Source organism: Camelus dromedarius, chromosome 7, assembly GCF_036321535.1.
Source record: "Camelus dromedarius isolate mCamDro1 chromosome 7, mCamDro1.pat, whole genome shotgun sequence".
In the NCBI taxonomy this organism is placed as follows: Eukaryota; Metazoa; Chordata; class Mammalia; order Artiodactyla; family Camelidae; genus Camelus; species Camelus dromedarius.
Genome location: NC_087442.1, coordinates 37,714,998 through 37,739,448, shown reverse-complemented (window position 1 = coordinate 37,739,448; position 24,451 = coordinate 37,714,998). Strand labels below are relative to the sequence as shown.

The 24,451-nt window shown below is 38.5% G+C and overlaps 1 protein-coding gene across 1 annotated transcript in view; it reads left to right on the top strand.

The window, feature by feature from the left end:
* The window catches only part of NPSR1 (neuropeptide S receptor 1), a 136,778-nt gene that overhangs the window by 88,859 nt on the left and 23,468 nt on the right, over positions 1-24,451 (top strand). The window contains exons 3-5 of the mRNA XM_010988076.3: positions 20-123; positions 9,455-9,548; positions 15,756-15,957. Coding sequence (XP_010986378.2) covers positions 20-123; positions 9,455-9,548; positions 15,756-15,957 — 400 coding nt within the window. The remainder of the gene's footprint in view (positions 1-19; positions 124-9,454; positions 9,549-15,755; positions 15,958-24,451) is intronic.

Genomic DNA, 24,451 nt, shown 5'->3' with positions numbered 1-24,451 from the left:
CAACCACTGTTTTTGTTAGACTCTTTCACAGGACTGGTTAACATCTTGACAGATATCATTTGGCGATTCACTGGAGACTTCATGGCTCCCGATCTGGTCTGCCGAGTGGTCCGCTACTTGCAGGTATGTGGCACCTTCCACATGTGATGAGACAAACTGACACCAAAATTAGCCCTTGGATTCTCCATAAGGAAAATAATATAAAACCCTGCACTCCAATGCAACAAACTGCTCACTCCCTCCTAGTGGAAAGGACAAACAAAATTTGTAGGACTTTAAAAAATTTTTTTGTTGTTAAAAATAATACATGTGTAAAGAAAACACAAAGAAGCAATAATAAGGACATAAACATTCATTTCAAGCATTAAGTAAAATTTCTGGGTCCCTATTAAAGCTTTTGACATATTCTGGTTGTCTTAGTCCATTCAGGCCGCTACAAGAAAAATACCTCAGAGCAGATGACTTATAAAAAACAGACATTTATTTTTCACAGTTCTGGAGGCTGGAAGTCCAAGATCAGTGTGCCAGCATGGGCAGGTGGGGGCCTTCTTCCAGACTGCAGACTTCCCGTTAATTCCTCCATGGCAGAAGGGGCAAGGGAGCTCTGCTGGACAGCTTTCCTAACAGCACAAATCCCACTCATGAGGGCTCCACCCTCATAACCTAATCATTTCCCAAAGGCTCCATCTCCTAACACCATCACACTGGGTATTAAGATTTCCACATGTGAACTTGAGAGGGACACAAACATTTGGCTCATACATAGCACTGGGTGAATAATCTCCAGAAAATAGGCCAACTTTCTTTTTTTCTTTTTTTTTTTTTTTGGCTTTTTTTCCCTCAAACTAGCCCAACACTGGCTACTGTTCTTTTTGAAAAACTTTGGCAGCATGTTAGAAAATAAATATTATCTCAGGTTGTTTTAATTTGCATTTCTTGTATTACTACCTAAATTGAACCTTTTAAAAGATCTATGGGCATTTAAATTTCTTCTTCTCTAAATTGCCTATTATCCTTTTTCAGTTCTTTTATAGCTGGAATACTTGCTATTTTCTGTTACTGTTAATATCTATTTTTAGATTAAAGGTGTTTACGCTTTGCCTGTTGAGCATACTGCAATGAAAAAATATAAATGTAAGATACATATATTTGGTGTAAAGTATTACATATGTACCATATACATATATTATTAATACATCAGATAGGTATATAATATAGATTGTATACTTCAACTAACTATGGAAAGAGTGAACTATTTCATAACTGGCGTTAAGATTGATGTGCTCTGTTCTGAGTTCTTAAAATTATTTTTCATTAATATATCTCTATTCTGATACCATTACTTTAGGTCTAAATTATTGTAGCTTTATAGATGTGTAGTGCATCTCCGGAAAGGCTTAGCCTGCTGCATTATATTTGTTAGTAGGATTTTTAGAATCTCTCATCTATATTTTTAAGTGAGATTACAATTTCCATTTGTTCTATCATATTCAGATCTTGATAATGGAGTTGTTCTATCTTCAGAAAGCAAATAGAGAATAGTTACAATTATAATCTTTTTTGTGCTCTGATGATAACCTTGGAAGTTTAGTAGATGTGAACGATCTCTTATTACTCTCTGGGCCGGGTATTCTCTCAGGGGCAATTTTTTAAAACATATTTCAATTTTTCTTGAGGATTTTTGCTTCCTTGTAGATAAATGTTTTCAATTACTTGCTGCCTCAATTGCTGAGAAACAAATTATGCTAATACTTAGTGGCTTAAGGCAGTGAACATTATCTCACAGTTTTTATTAATCAACAATTCTGGGACAGCTGGGTCTTGCAGATCTAGCTAAAGGCTTATCATAAAATTCAGTCAGATGTTGCTTGAGACTACAGTCATTAGAAGGTTTGACTGGGACTGGACAACTCATTTTCAAGTGGTCACTCACAGATCTGGCAAGAGTGCTAGCTTTTGGCAGAATACTCACCTCTTCTCCCCTTGGGCATCTCACAAGTATTCTTTAGTGTCCTCACAACACAGCAACCAGCTTTCCCAAGAACAAGCCATTCAAGAAACCAAGGTAGAAGTGGCAATATATTTTATGAACTAGTCTCTGAAGTCATACACCATCACCTCCACATTATTCTACTGATCACGCAAGTCAGCTCTGATTCATTAGGGTGAGAAGGGAGCCACAGAAGTGAAACCTGGAGGCAAGTATCATTGGGGATGTCTTGGAGGCTGGCTCCACACTTACCTTCACATTTTTCAAAAACACAGTATGATCTTTTTTTCTCTAATTGTTAACTATAAAATGCCTTCTTTATCAAGAATTATTCTTGTCAGTAATATTTTTTCTAACACTATTTACAACGACTATTAAGATAACACTATACATAAATACATTCTGGTAACATAGCAAAATGGTAGAGTTAGAAACTCTGATAATTCTCTTCTCCATAAAGGTACCAAGAAAACGTAAAAATTGTCAAAATCCAAAATTTAACACCCTGGAAATTAACCAGAAGTTTGCAACAGTCCATGGGGCATTTATTAAATAAAATGGCTGAAAACAAGAAATCAATAGTGAAAATCAATGGAATCATAAGCTAGTTCTTTGAAGGGATAAACTTCTAGCCAGGCTAATCAGGAAAAGAAGAGGAATAGCCCAAATTATTAACATCAAAACTAAAGAGGGGCCATCACTACTGATCACACGAACATTAAAAGGACAATAAAGAAAACTTATGAACAACTTAGATAAAATGGACCAATTCCTTCAAAGACACAATCTGCCTAAACTTACGTAAGGAGAACCAGACAATCTGAAAAGACCTATATCAATGAAGGAAATCAAGTCAACAATTAATAACCTCTCAAGAAAGAAAGCACCAGGCCTAGATGAGTTCCATGCTGAATTCTACCAAACACTTAAGAAGAAATGACAATTAGTTGCAATTTTTTTTCCAGAAAATATAAGCAAGGTGAATACTTTCTGACTCATTCTATGAATCCAGTATTATCTTAACATCAAAACCAGACAAAAACATTACAGGAAAGGAAAACTACAGACCAATATTTCTCATGAACATACATGTAAAAATTCTCAACAAATATTAGCAAATTGAATAAAAGAACTTATAAAATGAATTACAGAAAAAAAAAAAAAAGAAATACCTTACATTCATCTCAGAGTGAGGAATAAACTCATCTGTGGCAAACCTGAAAAAAAAAAAAAACCAGAATTACACACCATGACCAAGGGGGATTTACTCCAGGTATGCAAGGCTGGTTCAACATTCAAAATTAACTGAGGTAATCCATCACATCAAATATAAAAAACAATTGTATGATTACATCAATAGTAACAGAAAAAGCATTTGATAAATTCCAATACCCATTCATTATAAAAACTCTCAGCAAACTATGCATAGAGAGAAACTTCCTCAACTTGATAACAAACATCTACAAAAAACCTACAGCTAACCTCATACTTAATGGTCAGAAACTAGAAACTTTCCTTTTAAGATTGGAAACAAGGCAAATATGTCTCTTCTCACCACTTTTATTCAGCATCTTACTGGAAGTTCCAACTAATTCAATAGGACAAGAAAAAGAAATAAAAGGTACACAGATTGGAAAAGATGAAGTAAAAACATCTTTGTTCACAGATGACAAGTTTGTCTTCACAGACAATCAGGTGAAAATAGTAAGTTTGCAGAATTAAGGTTAGTACACAAAAGCCTTTTTTTTTTGTATGCCAGCAATGAACAACTTGAATTATAAATTAAAAACACAGTACCATTTATGTTAGCACCAAAAATATGAAATATTTAGGTCTAAATAAAATAAAATATGTGCAAGATCAATAGGAAGAAAACTGAAAAATTCTGATTAAAAAAAATCAAACAATATCTAAATAGATGTATAGATATTCTATGTTCATAGATAGGAAGATTCACTATTGTTAAGAAGTTAATTCTGCCCAATGTGATTTATAAATTCAATGCAATCCCAATCAAAATCTCTCCAAGTAATTTTATAGATACGATCAAACTCTAAAGTTTAAGGTAAAAGACACAGAATAGCCAACACAATATTGAAAAAGGAGAGCAAGTTTGGAAGACTGATAGAATCAGATTTCAAAAATTACTATAAAAACTACAGAAATCAAGACAGCATGATATTGGCAAAAGAATCAACAAACAGATCAGTGGAACAGAATAGAGAGCCCAGAAACACACAAAAGTCTAACTGATCTTTGACAAAGAAGCAAAGACAATTTAATGGAGAAAGAATAGCCTAATGAAGAAATGCTTCTCGAGAATTTGGACATCCATGTGCAAAACTAAATAAATAAGAATCTAAACACAGACTTTATACCTTTCACAAAAACTAACTTAATATGGATTGTGGATCTTGATGAAATATGCAATATTATAAAACTGCTAGAAGATAACATAGGAGAAAATCTAGGAGATTTTACATTTTTCAAATTTTTTTTTAGATACAACACCAAAAGCATAATCCATGAAAGAAAAAAGCGAACACTTAGGTTTTATGAACATTCAAAGCTTATCCTTTGCAAAAGACACTTTTAAGAGACTGAAAAAATAAGGCACACAATGGGAAAAATGTTTGAAAAACACAGATTTGATAAAGAATTTATATCCAAAATATACAAGGAATTCTTAAAACACAACAATAAGAAAACCATCAACCATTGTCAAAACGGTCAAAATATCTGAACAGACCTTTCATCAAAAAAGATACACAGATGACAAACAAGCATATGGAAAGAAGCTAAACATTATATGGCATGAGGGAATTACAAATTAAAACACAATGTGTACCACTACACATCTATTAAAATGGATAAAATTTTAAAAAAACTGACAGTATGAACTGGTAGTGACAATGTGTAGCTACAGGAAGTCTCATTCATTCCTTGTGGGAATGCAAAATGGAACAGTTACTTTAGAAGACAGTTTGGTGGTTTCTGATAAAATTGAGCATACTGTCATCATACGATCTAGCAATTGTGCTCCTAGGTATTCACCCAATTGAGCTGACAACTGATATCCACATGAAAACCTGCACAACAATGTTTATAGCTGTTTTATTCTTAATTGCCAAAAACTGAAGTGAGATACTCCTCAGAAGCTAAATGGACAAATAAACTTAGATACATCCATATAATGAAGTATTATTCAGTGATAAAACAAAATGAGCTATCAAGCCATGAAAAAACATGGAGGAAATAAACTGTGGTATACTCATATCATGGAATATTATTCAGCATAAAAACCAAAATGAGTTATCAAGTCATGAAAAGTCATAGGGAAATCTTAAATGCATATTGCTAAGTGAAAGAAGTTAGTCTAAAAAGGCTACATGTGTATGACTATCACTATATGACATTCTGGAAAAGGCAAAACTACGGACACAGTAAAAAGATCAATGGTTGCCAGAGATTTGGAGGGATTGAATAAGTCAAGTGCAAGGGATTTTTTAGGACAGTGAAACTCTTCTCTATGATACTATAATAGTGGGTAAATGACATTATGCATTTGCCAAACCTCATACAACACAAAGAATGAATCTCAGTATAAACCATGGACTTTAGTTAATAATAATGTATCAGTATTGGTTCATCAATTTTAAAAATGAACCACACTAATTTAAGATGGTTATAATAAGAGAAAGTGTGGGGAAGGGAGGAGTGCTAATACGGAAACTCTGCCTTATCTGCTCAATTCTTTCTGTAAAACTAAAATTATTCTAAAACGTAAAGTATATTGATTTTTTAAGTCAGTCCAGAGATCCTACTTTAAATGAATCCAATCTGGTATATTTTCTAAATAAACATTTTTAAGTTTCCTGTATTTAAGTCTTACTTTTCTGCAAGGTTTTTTTTTTTTTTTTTTTTTTTTTTTTTTTTTTGGTTTCATATTTCCTGGGTCATTTTTGTCAGAATTGAGGGTGGGGTAGTGAGAATTCAGACATATGTCCTCAAGCTGCCATCTGTTCTCCAAATGGTAGCCCATATGTTGTTGATGTGTAGAATTTTCATTGTTGACATTTATGAATTGGCTATAATTGTACTTTAATTTCCTTCTTGACTCAAGCTAATTATAAGGGTGTTTAAATTTTGAAGTGGTATTTAAAAAAAAATGATACTAATCTCAGCTTTTTTATTGCTGTTTTAAAAATGTGAATTGTGTAAATTCCACTTTTTGGAATCTATTGACATTTTCTTGGTAGTTTAGTTTATGACTGATTTTTGAAATATTATCTAGATATTTTACAATATTGTGTATTATTATTAGAGTTTGTTTAAATATTTCTACCTATGCATTACTGTGTTATTTCCCTCTGCAGAACTTTGAACATTTTAGTTACACATATTTAGTGATGTGTTACTTGTTACATCTAGGTTTATTAATATTCTATTGCCATTGTGTATTGTATCTATTATCAATATAAAGAATCCCTTTATTCCATGTAGTGCTATTTGCTTTGAGTTTAATTTGTCTAATAGTAGTATTGTAACAAATGCCTTCTTTTAGTTTTTAGCTTCTCAGTATACCTTTGGACATTGCTCTCTAAGTCTTTAAACTTTGATAATCTTTTGATTTTAGAGGATTCTCTTCTAAACAGCATACAGCTGGACTTTGGGAAGAGGTGTATAATTAGTCTTTGTTTTAGTGAAGGAGCTCAAGCCATTCATATTTATTTTGACAAACAGTATTCGGTCTTATTTCAATCACTTCATTTTAATCTTTCTGTGTTAATTTTTTTATTCAATTATTTTCCTTTACTATTTGGTTTTATTTAATTGTATTAGGTTGAAGAATGGTCCCCAAACATTTCCAAATCCTAATTCATGAAAAGTATGTATGTCATCTTATATGGAAAAAAAAAAGTACTTTGCAGATGTGATTAAAGATTTTGAAATGGGGAGATAATTCTGAATTATCCTAGTGAGTCCCAATACAATAGTACATATCCGTGTAAGAGGGAGGCAGAGGAAGATATGACACACAGACAGGAGCAGCGTTGTAACCATGGACTCAGAGATGGGATTGGTCCACAAATCAAGGAATCCTGGCAGCCACCTGAAGCTGGAAAAGGCAAGGGAGGAATTCTCCACTGGAGCCTCTGGAGGGAGGGTGGCCCTGCCAACACTTTGATTTTGACCCAGTAAAACTGATTCTGACTTCTGGTCTCCAGAAATGTGAGAGACTAAATTTATGTTGGTTTGAGCCACAAAGTTTGTGGCAACTTGCTACAGTAGCCATAGGATACTAATAAATTTTTTCTCCATTTTTAGTTTACTCTATCATAGCTTATCTTTAACATTTAAATGTAATATGTCTTTATCAAATTAAAAACCAAAAAAATGTCTAAAATGTCTAAATGGAAATTTAACGTGATTTCTTCTACTCTCTCCCCTCACTCAACTCCCCAGATTCTTCTCTGAAATATTTTGTAACTATATTCATAGTTATTTTATGAACAGTTTGTGTTTTTTCTGACTCATTGTTTACCATAGCAGTGATTATTCTATCCCTTTTTCTCTTCTTGAGTTCTTAATTTTGAAACAATTCTCAAACAGCAGCAATATTTCCTCAGGAAAGATTTTTCAGAAAGAGTAGGTGATGTTATATTTCCCTTCTTCTGTATCCAAGAAAATTAATCTGTGCCTTGGCACAAATATTTACAAAATTCTCTTTTTCATCTATTTTATCTTATTTTTATTTATTTTTATATACATGTTCTCTTTCATATTCGAAATTCTTGAGTCATAATTTTTTTTCAAAACTCTAAATATTTTGTATACTGTTCTCTGGCATTTGTTTTCATGGAGAAGAGGCATGACAATTTGATATGCATTTCTTTTAGATAATCTTTAACATTTTTTAAAAGCCTGCCTAGATGTTTGAAGACCCCTGAAATTAAATACTCTTTTTGACTGTATCTCAAAGTGGATCTCTTTTTATTTACTCTGCCTGCTTCTCTGGGCACTCGATTGTGACCATTCCTCCTGCTCGAGATTTTGAATTTGTGTCAGCTATTTCACTCAACACGACCGCAGATGGCAGAGATTCTTGTGACCTTCTCATCACAGCGTCCTAACCCATAGGGTTCTGCCCTTGGGAGCTCTCTTTTCCATCCTCCTCTGATGCCATCTCCTCCAATGAGTGTGGCCCACCTTAACAATTCTGAATTCATGGATCACACATAGAAATCCCAGTCCTCTCTAAGGAGGCAGTCATCTTATTTTGGTGGTTGTTGTTAAATTTGGCCATCTTTTTTCTCTCTGACTATTTATCACCTTTTTAGCAGAACAAGAATTTCTTCTTATATCCCTCAGGAGAGCCTTCAATCTCTGATCAGTCTTCAGAATGCCCTCCCTGTGGCACCTTCTACAACACTAGTGCTGAGGTGCACTTGTGGTAGTATTATAGAAATAAAAATAATAAAGAACAGTGATTTAGTTGATTGGTATTTGAGCCAGGGAAAGAATAAAAAGGTACAAGTTTAGACAAAGGTTATTACCAAAGTCATGTTATTTCTATTTCATCTTAGAAGAAATTCAGACACTCACCCTTAAGACTTCAATCTTTGAGTTACTTTTCTACCCACTCTGAATTTCACCCAGAGGTTAAAAAGCCATGACATGGCTGAACTCTTGGTAGAAATGAGACTCAAAGTTATCTGAAAATTTTCCACCTTGATCATCCTTTCAGAGATATTTTATTTAATTACATTTTGAGTGTGCTCTTCACGTCAGAGATATGAACCTCTTATATCTCAATTCTCTCGTCTGCAACGAATGAAAATATCACTGTACACAGGATAATTAAAAGGCATGAATAAGCTTAATAAAAGAGAGGGTGGGAAGGCGGAAGAGGAGACCCAAGGGCTGACCCTAGTGAACAGCTCTGTGGGAGAAGTGGATGAGGATGGGAGCTCTGAGAGTGTCACTGCAGACGGTGATAAATGATTCAAAACAGCGCACCGGCTCCCTGAAATCCATCCCTCCTAGCTACTGTCATTGTCTCTCAACAGCTCACACTGATAAAAAGCAAATGGATATTTGCTTCTATTATTCTGGAATGTCCATTGTGGCAGAGAAAATTAGTATAGCTTTAAAAGTCAATTACAAACAAATATACTGTGCATATGTCAAGGGGGACTGATCCTTGGAGAAAGAAGCCAAGTGAATGAGGGAGCAAGTGAGAGCTGGAAGCACTCTCTTAGAGCTAGCGGTGCAAATGCCAGCACCGAGAGCAGCAGTCTTCTTCCCGACGTGGGGAGTCAGTCACTCCTGTTGGAACCACAAACCTCATCCGTCCCTTGGTTCAGTGCCCAGGTTTCTAAACAAACAAAATGCTCTTCTTTCCATTGTGTGCATTTCCTCACTTCTATGAAGCCACTTACCTCCTCTCATTTCTGTCTTCAGGTTGTGCTGCTCTACGCCTCTACCTATGTCCTGGTGTCCCTCAGCATAGACAGGTACCATGCCATCGTCTACCCCATGAAGTTCCTGCAAGGAGGTGAGCTGCTCAACCAAGTGCCATTCTGTAAGGAAATCATCCTTGGGTGAGGGTTTTCACTTACATCATCTTCTTCATTATGGTTCTTTTCTTCCTTCTTTTTCCTCCTCCTCCACTTCCTCCCCCATTTTATGAGTCTGATTGTCCAAAAAGATGTGGGAAAGAAAGCTCAGGTGCCTGGGAAAATGCCAATGGCTCCCATGGACGTCCAAGAGCCACTAGGAAAGGTGGTTTGCTGGATCCACTTTGTGACCATTTACCTTGACGTTGATGCCTCCAGTTTTTCTTTTTTTAAGGGAGTGTTGACATACATCCCCATGCAAAGAAGTGAACACTCCCACTTCAACTTGTTCATTTTTCAGAAAGAAGCACTTTGCCCTCCTTACTCCCAAACCATAGAAATAATTGGAAAGATGTTTTTAATTGATAATCACAGTGGAAACAAGGAAAACCCTCCTTGATCTAGAGACAGTGAAGAAACTCTGAAAGAAGGAAGCAGATGGGTCAGAGGGAAAGCTGAAACCACACAGCCCACAGTGCCCACAGCGCCCACAGGTAATGCTGCAGCAATGCAGGAGAAGTCTTCCTAAACAGATCGTGTAAATACCCAGAGCAAGAGGGACACAAGGGAACTGCCAGGATGATTCCTGGAGCACAGTGAGGAGGGTTCATCATAGCACATCTCCCTTCCCACTGCCCTCCCCCTTCCCAGATGGGCAGCAGGGATGGAGGTCTCTGCTTCCAAGTAGTGGAGATGCTGGATTTACAGGGACAGAGCAATGACACCTTGGAAGGGTGGTGGGTACCTGGTCACAGGACTAATTGCACATTGCTCTGCCCACAGAGCCCACTTGCCTCCATGATCCCCTAAAGCAAGTAAGGAGCCAACGTACTATACTTTCTCAAGCAGCCTCTGAAAACTGATAAAACGAAGAACCTAATATGAAATCTTGACTACAAAAATGAGATGCAATCAAATATCATTAAAAAAAAATTTCCACAAAAGCCAAACCGTGGAAAATAGATAATATGTTTAAAATACCATTCTGCAGAATTTACACCTAAGGAAGCAAACTTAATAGAGCAAGCAGAACTTTAGAATAAGCAGAATTAATGTCATCAGATAATATTAAATACATCAGAGAGTATGGGCCCAGATACTTTGAATGACAACAGTATTTAATTAAAATCTAAAATGTGCAGCTCTTTGATAAGTTCTACTTCTTGGTATCTTCTCTGGACAGACACTCACACGTGTGCAGGCACACGCATGTGTTGTGTGTTGTAGCACTGCTTAGAATAGCAGCAATTCAATGCTAACGCTGGTGTCCCTCAGTGGAGGAGTGGCTAGTGTCCTGTGGAGAAGTTTCAGTGGTTTAGATTTATGGACAGTATACTATGCGCTACTCATGACTCCAAGTTCTTTATGTACATCGAATACTTCAGTCCTCATATCTCTGGGAGGTAGGTTCTATTATTATCTGCATCTTACAGTCTGGGCAATTATAATTCAAAGAGTTAAAATAGCTTGTCCAAGGTCACACAGTTAGTAGGCTCAGGGGCAGGATTTAAACCCAGACAGTCCAGGCTAGCTCAGGTGCCCTCGATTACTGTACACCGTGCTGCTCAGTAAGGATGTGGTAGAGCCATGGACAGTGACATGCATCGACATGAAAATATCTACATCATATTTTGAGTGGTAAAAACAACATAAAATTGTACATGCAGTATGACAACATTAACATAAAGAAAAAACACAAACAGTGCTAGATCTTGTGTACAGAGAGAGAGAGACAATCAGGAGAGAATGCAAGAAAAAGGGAGGTCTCAGAATTATAAACAATTGCCTTCAAGGACTGCACACCAACTTGTCCACACTTCTGGTGGGGGGGGGACTGGACTCTCTGTAGACCCACAGGGACTTACATGCCATAAAGTATTTTTTATACCAAAAACATATAGATGTGTTGTGTGCAGTTAAAAGTAATGTTAAGATAGAATTTACACCTGCTTCTTAGGCTTTTGCTAGGTTATGTGTGTGGCGGGGTGCTAAAAGCGTAAGACAAGCACCAAGCTCTCCAGGCACGGTCATGCTCTAGTGATTATAGCAGAGAAGAAGGCAGGGGATGGGATGAGGGGAACTGGGGGAGACATTTTATGATGTATGTATGCAAAAGTGTGATACCCTTATTCATCCATCTGTTTTGTTATGTCTGGCAGTCTCCAGGAAGTATTGTGTGCAGTGTACAAAAAGACACTAACACCAGAGTATTTTAAGGTAAAAAAAAAAATAGGAGTGAAGGGAACATAAGTATGAAAAAATGTGTGAGGGGGTGTCCCAGGACACTTGCTGGAAGTAGAGGCTTTGGGATCCACAGCCAGGAAGGAAATGTGGTCTCACCACATTCATTAGATAAAAAAATAAATCAACTGTTTAGCTTATGAGAAATATAACTGATTCTTGGAGATACTGTGCAATATTACAAATTGCGTTCTAAATTACAGGAAAGGCAGCAATGAATATTATAGTGTTCTTTTAAAGATGTAAGGCGATTTATTTCCTCACTATAAAATTAATAGAGGCTCCACGTAGGGCACTTGGAAAATAATCATCTTTAATAGTTTCAGGGAAAGATGCAAGCTTGGAAAAAGAAATTAGCCGCTTTCCCCTCCCTGCCCAGTCCCAAATGAAGTCATGGAAGAAACACAAATAGGAGGAGACCTGCAGCTGGACTGGAGCCAAGGAAGGAAGCCACCTGAAAATCAGAAACTTCAAGGGATTCCCAGCACTGGGGAGCCGTATTTGATACAGATGCCACACCCCCTGGGAAAGCTGCATGGCCTTTTAGGAAGTTGAAAAGATCCTCATGATTATGCGGTGAGGTAGTGGGTGGAACAGGTCGTGAAGGGTCCAGGGAACCCTCTGCTAGTGTCATCTTGGTGCTCCAGCTGGTGGGAAGCACCAAGATGTGGCAGCTGTGAGGAGCAGGGTTGGGGGTTTCTGTGGCTGAGCAAAGAGCAGGTGGGAGAAAGAGATTCCCCACAGAGCAAAGTGTTGAGTGGAGCCAGTGGAAGCCGGGAGGGACTGTCCTGTGGCTGAGCACGCACACGGCAGTGAAGCCAAAGGAAGGCAAGCAGAAAGAAGGGGCCACATGTTACTGATGTTTTACTGCTTTTTACAAAAGCAGTAATTTCCTTAGCCAGCAACTCCAGAGGAGTGGAAACTTTTAAAACTATGTAGGAATATTAAATATGAGAATAATTAGGAAAATGTAAAGTAATAATAAAGAGTGCCAGATATTAAAATAGAATATGAAACTTTGATAATTGAAACAATAGGATACTGGAAGCAGAATCACCTATCTAAATCACATAGAATACCAAATCAGTTAGAAAAGAATGAATCTGTCAGTGTGCAGTGTGAGACTAGCTGTCTAGCCATTAAAAAAAATTAAATCACTACCTGTCACAGCTAATTACAAAGTAAACTCCAGTTAGATTGAGTATGTACAACTGAATCACTATGCTGTACACCAGAAACTAACACAATATTTTAAATCAACTATACTTCAATTTTTAAAAACTGAGGAAAAAAGTAAATTCTAATTGGATTGGAAAAGTTAAAATTTTAAACATGAGAGGATATGGGTTTGGGTAAAACTCTCATCATTTTGGTGAGGAAAATATCTTTCTAGAAAAACACCCAAAGCAAAAACAATAAGGGAAATATAGTTTTTACCATGGAAAAAAATTTAGTTATTTATACAAATAGAGAACATTGTAAACACACTTTAAAAGCAAAATGACAGGAAATATTTGTATATGGCAGGCAAAGGGCTAATATCCTTCTTATAAAGAACTCTGGCATAGAAAGAAGATCATACCAATTGAAAAAGTGAGTGGAGGACATGAACAAATTTTTAAGAAACAAAGAAACACAAATAAATGAACAATACGTAGAAATGCCCTTTTTGACTACTAAGTGAAGAACTACAGGATTGAATATTTGGTTGGGAAATCTTACCAACCAGATAACAAGATTGGGAGGAAGAATCCTCTCAGTGTGGGAAGAGTGTAAGGAAACGGGCACTTCTGTCCACTTCCAGAGGGAGCCATAAATTGCAGACAATTTGGGGGGAAATTTAGCAACATCTTCCCAAATCTTCAGTCTCTAAGAGTTCATCCTAAGGAAATAACCAGAGCATTGCAAAGAGATGTATATGAATTATTTATAATAAAACATAATTGGAAACAATTTAAATACTTAATAATAGGCTACTGATAAAATTGGAGTTTAGTGTAACCATGGGGGGAAAAATGTTATTTTATCAGTGCTTTTTAAATTGCACTTCCACACACTGGCCCCTGGAGAGTTTATTTTGTGGTCCCACTCTAGGACAGATGTGGAAGGTTCTGGCTGTCCCGGGCCTCAGCCTGAGCTACCTGGGCTTCCTGCACTTCTGCCAGCAGAGGTGAGGTCGCAAGGAAAGAGGCTGGAGGGTACCAGGGAGGAACAGGAGCAGACAGCCAATGGAAAGAGGCCAACCAAGTCAGGCAAATGGAAATCGGAGTTTCCAAAGAACCCAGGAAAGTTCCTCAGGAGATGAAGCATCAGCTTTAAACAGCAGCCAGGCCCATGAAGCATGAGGCAACTTGTAACAGTCAGTACCAGCCAAATAACAACTCTCCTGTCCCCTCGCCCCTCCTCGCTCCCTGAAGCCCAGCTGAGAGAAGCCCCAAACCCCAGACTCCAGGTTCTTACCTGATGCAGGCCCACCTGAGCAAAGAAGACGTGACTTGAAATCATCTTAGGAGTTTTGAATATTGTTATCTGGAATTTTACGTATTAATTTTTAAGTTCACTACTACACTGAAGCGCTGGTTAACACTTACAGAGACTACAGGGCTTTTTAGCCACCTATGAATGATCACTGACATCAAGGGGCCTGCCTGAGTTTTCAGCCAGGAGCAGGTGAGCTACCACCCTCCCAGGATCGCTGCCTACATGCACAGGGACAATGGAAAGGCCTAAAATACTGCTACTGTAATTCCACCCCAAGATTGCTGCTTGTTCAGTGTGTCAGTAACAACTGTTTTCTAAATCTAATACCAATTTCAGAGTGCCAATTCAGCAAAATCAGAAACTTAGATCATTCTCCCCAATATTTCAGACTCAAGATTCTAATAGAGTCCCTACCTAGTTTCTTCTAGAATTTTTCTCACTTCTTACAGCTCCTAGACCAGGCCCTCTGTACCTTTCTGGCCCCACCTGAAGCCATGCACCTGCTTCCAATTTGAAGGCTTGGAGGCGGAGGGAGATCGCCTGTCCCTGGATGGAGGAGGCCCGCCGGCTCCAGGCAGCACAGGCAGCACAGCTAAGGGCGGATGAAGATGAAAGGCTTTAACAAGGGCTTAACAGAAAGCATCAACTCATACAACTGTTTTTAAAAAGCATTTTCATGTATATCAATTTTCTCTCTCTAGCCGCATCATGACCTCGTTAGGTGGGCGGAGTGTGTATTTTTTTTTTAATTTATAGAGAAGAACTCAGGCCAAGCTCAGAATATCACATCTGAGAGCCCAAATCTAGTGTGAAGGGTCACAGCTACCAGGCTTTGGGGCTTGGCTGGAATGAGCCCCGCTCTCCAGAACCAAGTCCAGTGTTTTTTCCCTGCCCTACAATTTCTGCCCTGTTCCTTCAAATAAAGGAAGGCTACTTAACATTTGGAAAACAGCTTTCAAACACTGACACAGTTCTTCGCAGAGCTAGGTACGATAGAAGGAAGAAAGACAGACCAAAGGTCCCATCCCTGCCTTTGAGGAGGGACAAGGTGCCAGAGACAAGCATTTGCCCAGCAATTTACCAAATATGCGCGATACAAACTGAGCTCTCCATAGTCCTTTAGGAATGGATGCATCAACATCTCAAGATGAGCAGGTAAATCAGGGAAGAAGACAAGTAGAAATCTGGGGACACTGACCTTATGCCAGGCAGTGTGCTAACTTCTGTGTAGGCATTCTCTTTTTAATCCTTACATCAGCCCTAGATGCAGGTCTTATTATACCCATTCTACACATGAGGAAACTGAGGCTCCGAGAGGGTCTAGAATACCTCTCATACAATGATCCTTTTCTACACTAGATGCCAAGTGTGCTCCCAAAAGATGTTCCTAGATGCCCAGGCATCCCTTTCTTTTCTGTGAGCAGAGAAGCAAGCCAAGGTCCTCATCGTGATTGCCTGGAGCCTCTCTTTCCTCTTCTCCATTCCCACCCTGATCATATTTGGGAAAAGGAAACTCTCCAATGGTGAAGTACAGTGCTGGGCCCTGTGGCCTGACGACTCCTACTGGACCCCATACATGACCATCGTGGCCTTCCTGGTGTACTTCATCCCTCTGACAATTATCAGGTAAGAGGCCAGCAGGCCAGACCCACACAGGGGCTTTCCTGGTCTGCCCACTGCTGCTCTCCTCCCCAACAGGTCACTCATTGTTCCTGGTGTCCTTTGGGGAACTGGTTAGACCACGAGATTTTATCTAAAGCTACTATGTGCTAAGTGCAACTCCTCCAAAATGGAGTAAGGAGGAGGAAATGAACCTTTTCTGAGTGTGTACAGTGGAGCAGGCATTGTGCTAAGTGGTCTACAATTATCCCATTAACCACACTACCACTCTATGAAATAACTAAGATTATCTCCATTTTATAAATGATAATTCACAAGCTCAGAGAGGTTAAGCAACTTACCCAACGTCACACAGGATTTAACCCCAGGTTTGTCTGATTTCATATCCTGTTCTTTCTCTAATATCATGCATCCTTTCAAATGTAAGACCTAGTACCAGTTTCAGAGATCTTATACTACAATCGAAAAGATAGACAGACTTGAAATAAAGCTGAACAAAAAACACAGTACACAAAAATGTGCTACAGCATGTATGCCGTGAGGTCAAGTAATGGCAGAGGACACTTCTTGGATGCATCCTTTGAAGGAGGGAAGGCTCCAGATAGGAGAAGGGGAAGGTGGAGAGAAGGCAGGTTCCCTGGTGACTGGAGATCAGAGTACACGTGTTCACGGGAAAGGACCGGCAGGCAGTGCCAGCGGAAGAGAGTTGGAAATAAGCTCTTTCTGGGCGGGGTAAGGCACAATTGTGAAGGGCCTTAGTAACCAAGCCATAGGATTTTCCCTTTGTCCTGCAGCCAGTGATGGGTCTTTCAGCAGAGAAGACCACAACCAGTTGGACAAGGCAGGGTCTCATTTGTTCACGTGGCAGGATCACCTCTGAAAGGGTGGCTCTGCACGGATGGATGGGAGTGGGAATTTCAGGGAGATACCTGGCACGTTGAGTACGTACATGGGCTTGCTGACCCTGCACCTTTTGAGTGTCCATATAGTGTCACATAATTTGTCCCAAGCAAAGGAAGATCAGCCTTTGGTTTTCAATTGTATAAATAATGCTGTGATAAAAAAAATCTTTGTATTTAAAATTATTCATGAGTCTCTGATTATTTCCTTAGAACTCATTCTAGTGGAATTACGAGATCAGAGATCATGCTCATATAAAGCCTTTTGATGCATATTCATAAACTGCCCTATAAAAAATGTCTATTCCTGCCAACAGCAAAGAAGAGCTGATTTTTCTTCCTCTAACCCAAAGGAAGGTGGCATCATTTCTTCATTAAATCTTTACTGAGAATAGAGGTTTAAAGAAGCATCTCATTGTTTCAGTGTGCATTTATTTCTTGGATTAAGTGGTTGGGTATTTTTCAAGTGTTTTCTGACATTATAGGAATCACTTGTTCTTGCTCTTTGCTCATCTTTAGTGTCCTAAGATACTAAAGCTGAAGAAATGCTATCCATCATGTAGTCCAGCCCCTGAACTTTTCACCAGTAGACTTAGGACTAAAAGAAACGAAATGACCTGCTCTCCATCAGAGGTCAAGCTGGACAGGAGCAGAATGATTCCCGCAGTCAGCCCTGCAGCCTTGCTAAGATTGGATACCACCCAGTTATCTCTGCTGAATCCACAAATTAACGTCTACATTTCATTTCAACTTACTGTTCTCCTCTCTACCAAGTTGAATCTGGGAGGAAACTTGAAGGGAAGATGAAGGTTATTTAGACAATGAATCAAAGGTAAGTAACAGCCACTTTCAAAGGAGCACATGGAAGAGGAGAGAGGCCAGCCGCAGAGTTAAGAAAGCACTTGGAAGGAAGCGGCTCATGCCATTACAGACAACTGACACATCGATATCGGTGGCAGCGAATGTCCCTGCATCTCTCCTGATTGATTTCCGATCAGCTCCTGAAATCAGTCAAAACCTCTGCTCAGCAAGGCGGGTGCAGCCATGAACCACATGGCTCACAATGTGCTGTCTGGACAGATCCCTCACACTGGCCTTTTACTGCCTGAAATTTCCCCCTTTAGTTTGAGCTGCCTCTTCCCACAGGGACCTCTCCTCAAACCTGCCTACGGCCCATCTTGTGCTTTCTTGTAGTATCCTTGGAAAAAGCAAAGTCTAATTTAATGATTAAAGGGAATGATTTTGAAAACGGGTTTCACTCAGCCTTCACCAAAGTCTCCCTAAGTCCTGCTCCTGGCTCTTTGCCTCCAGCTGGGGCAGAACCACGAAATTCAGTGACTTCTTCTGTCCTTGGGCTTCCCTAAAGCATTTCATGCCTGATAAAGTCATCATCTTTACTCTTCCGTGGTCAGGCTTCCGCTGGAGAGAGAGCTCCTCTCCTCTCGGGGGATGCGGGAGATGCGGGGATGTGGCATCATCCCCCTCTCTCAGCTCCTCTCCACTTCCTGAACCAAGACCAGGCCCAGATGGAATTTTGTGGGGAATTTGTTTTCCAAGCAGTTCCTGGGATAAGTTGCTATAATTTCATCTGTCTCAGAGCTAAAGCTTAACTCCTTTTTTCTTAACTACATTTTGGTCCCCTGAGCTTCTATTGCTCATGGCTCTTTTAGAAAAGGTTAAACTCTTAATTTCAAGATTGAGTAGACAAGACACAACTCAAATAAGGTGTTCGCTCACTTTATTAACTGTACCTCATGCTTTATTGTCCCTCATGCATGATATATATATATATACATGTATATATATATATATACATACACAGAGATACACATGTATATTCTTACCAAATTGATAGCAAAAAATACATATATATCTTGTTTCAATTTGCATCTCTTTCATCACAAATGAGACTGAGCATATTTTATGTTTGTCTTCAGTTTTGCTTTTTAAGTAAATTATTTATTCTTTTACCCATTTTTCTCCATTTTATTTTCTCTGTTCTCTCTCTTAGGGATATTATTTATGTAAAAACCTTTCCTGTTTTTATATGTTGAGGATATTTCCCTAGTTTGTCATTTGCCTCCTCATTTTGAATATGGCTTTATTTTGCTTTCGGCTAGTAAGACTGACATCATCAAGAAAAGAGGCGAAATCATGAATAACCAAAATTAGAAACAAGAAAGCCAAATGACTCGACTTAAAAAAAAGAGTCATAGGAAAGCACTTTGCAGAATTTTATATAAACGCATGTGAAAATATGAATGAAATGTATATGGCTTTTCTGTAATATATAGACATTTTACATTTTAGTGTATTCACATCTACTCACATTTTATATTTTTTCATTTCATTTCTTTCTTAGGGAATTGTCCCTTTTACATTACTTATCTATACTTTAATTTTACTTTATGATTTATTATTTTAATTATTTGAAAATAATTTGTGTTGGGAACACATTAAAAATATCACTTTAAAAATACTTTTACTTGATTTTGATGTTAATATGAATTCGAGACCTAAGTTAATTTTTTTTTTAATGCTGGATCATTTGTCCCAATATCACTTACTGAATAATTTATCTTTTCTCTATGGGCTAAAATGGGAATTCTATCATATGTATATTTATATTATAAATGCTCTTATTGTTTCTGAACTCCTATTCTCTTCACTTTATTTTGCTTTTATTTTCTCTCTTCTCTATCTTTAGAGAATTCTTTATACAATAACCTTTTTAAAATATGTTGCAAATATTTCCCTAGTTTGTTATGTTTCTTCACTTTGAATTTGCTTTCATTTTTTTTCCAGGTAATAGTGACTGACATAATTAAGAAAAGGCAAGAATACACAAACAACTAAATTAGTGGTTTTCCTGCCACTAATAGCATATTGCTATAATTAAGTACTGTTGTTTGTATACATTTATTATCTGGTAGGTAGGACAAGATGGCTCGCCTTTTCCAGACTCTGTGGCTATTCCCGGGGAAGCTGCTCACAGACTCTCCTGCATCCACTACTCCAGCCTTAGAAACCATCTTTTGTTTCCCAGACGCCCCACACTCCTCTCACCTCGTGCCTTTGTGCGCATCATCCCTTATGCCTGGACACTCCTCTAGACTCATCCTGCCTTGCTTCTGGCAAAATGATTTGCATTCTTTGCCCCCCATTTCAAACACGGACCCCACACGGAGCTGTCCCTGCCAGTCCTAGAGCACAACCTGCCTCAGCTTGTCCGTGTTGCCGTCAAGGCTTCATGGTAGTGTCACCACCTGCTTGTGTGGTTGCATCTCTTGAGTACAGGGGCTGTTGTTTAACTTCTGGGCTCCAAATCCAGCACACAGTGGACACTTCGTATGTGCTGGATTAAATAAACAACGCAAACCTGACTGAAAACTTTGTCCACCAGACGGAAGTGTCATGTCACTTCATCACACACACACACACATGCACACGCGTGCGCGCGCACACACACACCCTCAATATGGAAATTTCTGATCATTTAGTGCCTAGATCAGTTTTTGGCCTATGGGGGGCACTCCACAAATACACGCGAAGGGAAAGGAGGAAGGCAGAAAGGAGAGAGGAGGAAAGGCAGGGAGGGAGGGAAAGAGAGGAAGGAAGGAGTTGTATTGCCAGTGACAAACTCTCATGAGAGCTCTGTATCAATGAAGATTTCACTGTTCTGTCATTAATCAAATCAGGCTCCCAGGACTTGAAACCGAAGTGACTGACAATAAAGGCAATACATTGTTTTTCTGGGTCAACACAACTCCTGTTTTAAAATTCCCTTGACGTAGCTGTTTGACTGTTGCTGGGGAAGGTTTTTAGCCCTGGTGTAATTGCTTTACTTTAGCTGTGGTGATTTTCTTGCTACCTAATTGATTTCTCATTCACCGATCATTTTTACTCTGTGAGACAAAGGTAGAGGCATAAAAGATCCATAGCCAACAACTGCAAAGGAAAAAGTGAAAAAGAGCACATTTGTCATAAAGCACTGATTTGTGTTACACAAAGAAAACAATTATTTATTTTGCTTGGGGCAAGGAGATCAGACTGTGGGAAAGCTCTATGTTGAGGTCAGTACAGTTCTGTGGAATACAAGGCCATAGTGGGACCCCAAGGTCCAAGGCAGCACTGCCCAAGGCATAAGGTTAAGGCCAAGGTCAGATGACCCATTTCAGCAGTGAAGGAAGTGACATCCTTTATATTATTAACTGACGGGTGGCAAGAGTTACGTCTTTTGAAAAAGCCAATATCACTAGTCTGCTAGGTTATGGTAGATACTTGTGATTGAATTTTCCACATCCATTCCATGCTAAGCCACTCATGGCAGTCCCTCCCCTCCACACGTGAATGGCCCAAGAATGGCCATGTGATCCAGTTCTAGCCAATGAGATGTAAGGGAGTGTCTTCTGAAGAGCTTGTGGAAAGATGTCCCCATTCTTAGGAAACAAGTCCAGGAGACAATGGCTTCTCGTCTTCTTCTGGACATTGCTGTCTCTGGACTGACACCTGGAATAGCTGCAGCCTGACTTAGGAAGACACTTACACTGGAAAGAAAAGAGAAAGGGATGGAAAGAATCCAGGTTTCTGAAGTTCAGCTTTGATCCTTTGAGGTTGCAATCATGAGAGATAAAAAATATTCTAGTTGCTTAGACCACTTTGAGTTGGGAGTTTTCTGTAACTTGTTACAAAAAGTATCCTACTGGTACCCAAGTGCCCATACTTGCTGGTTCCAGGTATCAGTGGATTCATCTGAACTACTGAAGTCATCAAAGTGAACGCTTCTTCTGGGACATTTAGGAAATCTCAGTTAATTCAGTGGTAATAAGGAGGTACGAAGAGCATCCCTTTGACTTTCTCTGTCCTGGGAGCCCATCAAACCTGATGGCAATGGACTGTATATAGCAAGACTTTAAATTTTTCTTAGATTGCTAAGTAATAACAAGTTCCTACATTTTCTCCCCAAAGTTGGTTCTGCCTTCGTATCTCCCTGAGCCCAACTACACAAGATATGCTTGTGAGCCTCTTACCCTTAATGCTTCTTTCCGTTTATTTATTATTTCTAGAAATACCTATAGGTCACCCACCCTCTACCAGACACTGGGCTAGGCAAGGGGGATACAAAAATAGCAAGACATACATAATTTTTTTTTTCTTGGAATTCTAAATCTCTTAGAATTAGTTTTTTTTTTTAACATTTTTTATTGATTTATAATCATTTTACAATGTTGTGTCAAATTCCAGTGTTCAGCACAATTTTTCAGTTATTCATGGACATATACACACTCGTCACATTTTTTTCTCTGTGAGTTATCATAACATTTTGTGTATATTTCCCTGTGCTATACAGTGTAGTCTATTCTACAATTTTGAAATCCCAGTCTATCCCTTCCCACCCTCCACCCCCCGGCAACCACAAGTCTGTATTCTCTGTCTGTAAGTCTATTTCTGTCCTTTATTTACGCTTTGTTTTTGTTTGTTTGTTTTTGTTTTTGTTTTTTAGATTCCACATATGAGCGATCTCATATGGTATTTTTCTTTCTCTTTCTGGCTTACTTCGCTTAGAATGACATTCTCCAGGAGCATCCATGTTGCTGCAAATGGCATTCTGTTGTCGGTTTTTATGGCTGAGTAGTATTCCATTGTATAAATATACCACCTCTTCTTTATCCAGTCACCTGTTGATGGACATTTAGGCTGTTTCCATGTTTTGGCTATTGTAAATAGTGCTGCTATGAACATTGGGGTGCAGGTGTCATCCTGAAGTAGATTTCCTTCTGGATACAAGCCCAGGAGTGGGATTCCTGGGTCATATGGTAAGTCTATTCCTAGTCTTTTGAGGAATCTCCACACTGTTTTCCATAGTGGCTGCACCAAACTGCATTCCCACCAGCAGTGTAGGAGGGTTCCCCTTTCTCCACAGCCTCTCCAGCATTTGTCATTTGTGGATTTTTGAATGACGACCATTCTGACTGGTGTGAGGTGATACCTCATTGTAGTTTTGATTTGCATTTCTCTGATAATTAGTGATATTGAGCATTTTTTCACGTGCTTTTTGATCATTTGTATGTCTTCCTTGGAGAATTGCTTGTTTAGGTCTTCTGCCCATTTTTGGATTGGGTTGTTTATTTTTTTCTTATTGAGTCGTATGAGCTGCTTATATATTCTGGAGATCAAGCCTTTGTCGGTTTCACTTGTAAAAATTTTCTCCCATTCTGTAGGTTTTCTTCTTGTTTTACTTATGGTTTCCTTTGCTGTGCAGAAGCTTGTAAGTTTCATTAGGTCCCATTTGTTTATTCTTGCTTTTATTTCTTCTAGGAGAAAATTTTTTAAATGTATGTCAGATAATGTTTTGCCTATGTTTTCCTCTAGGAGGTTTATTGTATCTTGTCTTATGTTTAAGTCTTTAATCCATTTTGAGTTGATTTTTGTATATGGTGTAAGGGAGTGTTCTATCTTCATTGTTTTACATGCTGCTGTCCAGTTTTCCCAACACCATTTACTGAAGAGACTGTCTTTATTCCAATGTATATTCTTGCCTCCTTTGTCAAAGATGAGTTGACCAAAAGTTTGTGGGTTCATTTCTGGGCTCTCTATTCTGTTCCATTGGTCTATATGTCTGTTTTGGTACCAATACCATGCTGTCTTGATGACTGTAGCTCTATAGGATTGTCTGAAGTCTGGGAGTTATTCCTCCAGCCTCTTTCTTTCTCTTCAGTAATGCTTTGGCAATTCTAGGTCTTTGATGGTTCCATATGAATTTTATTATGATTTGTTCTAGTTCTGTGAAATATGTCCTGGGTAATTGGATAGGGATTACATTAAATCTGTAGAGTGCCTTGGGCAGTGTGACCATTTTAACAATATTGATTCTTCCAATCCAAGAGCATGGAATATCTTTCCATTTTTTAAAGTCTTCTTTAATTTCCTTCATCAATGGTTTATAGTTTTCTGTGTATAATTCTTTCACCTCCTTGGTTAGTTTCATTCCCAGATATTTTATTACTTTGGGTGCTATTTTAAAGGGGATTGTTTCTTTACTTTCTTCTTCTGTTGATTTATCGTTAGTGTAAAGAAATGCAACTGATTTTTGAACGTTAATTTTGTAACCTGCTACCTTGCTGAATTCTTCAATCAGCTCTAGTAGCTTTTGTGTGGACCTTTTAGGGTTTTCTATATATAGTAGCATGTCATCAGCATATAATGACACTTTTACCTCTTCTTTTCCAATTTGGATCCCTTTTATTTCTTTCTCTTGCCTGACTGCTGTGGCTAGGACTTCCAGGACTATGTTGAATAGGAGTGGTGATAGTGGGCATCCTTGTCTTGTCCCAGATTTTAGTGGGAAGCTTTTGAGTTTTTCCCCGTTGAGTACTATGCTGGCTGTAGGTTTGTCATATATAGCTTTTATTATGTTGAGATATGTTCCCTCTATACCCACTTTGGCGAGAGTTTTTATCATAAATGGGTGTTGAATTTTATCAAATGCTTTTTCTGCATCGATTGAGATGATCATGTGGTTTTTATCCTTTCTCTTGTTGATGTGATGTATTACACTGATTGATTTGTGTATGTTGAACCAGCCTTGTGTCCCTGGGATG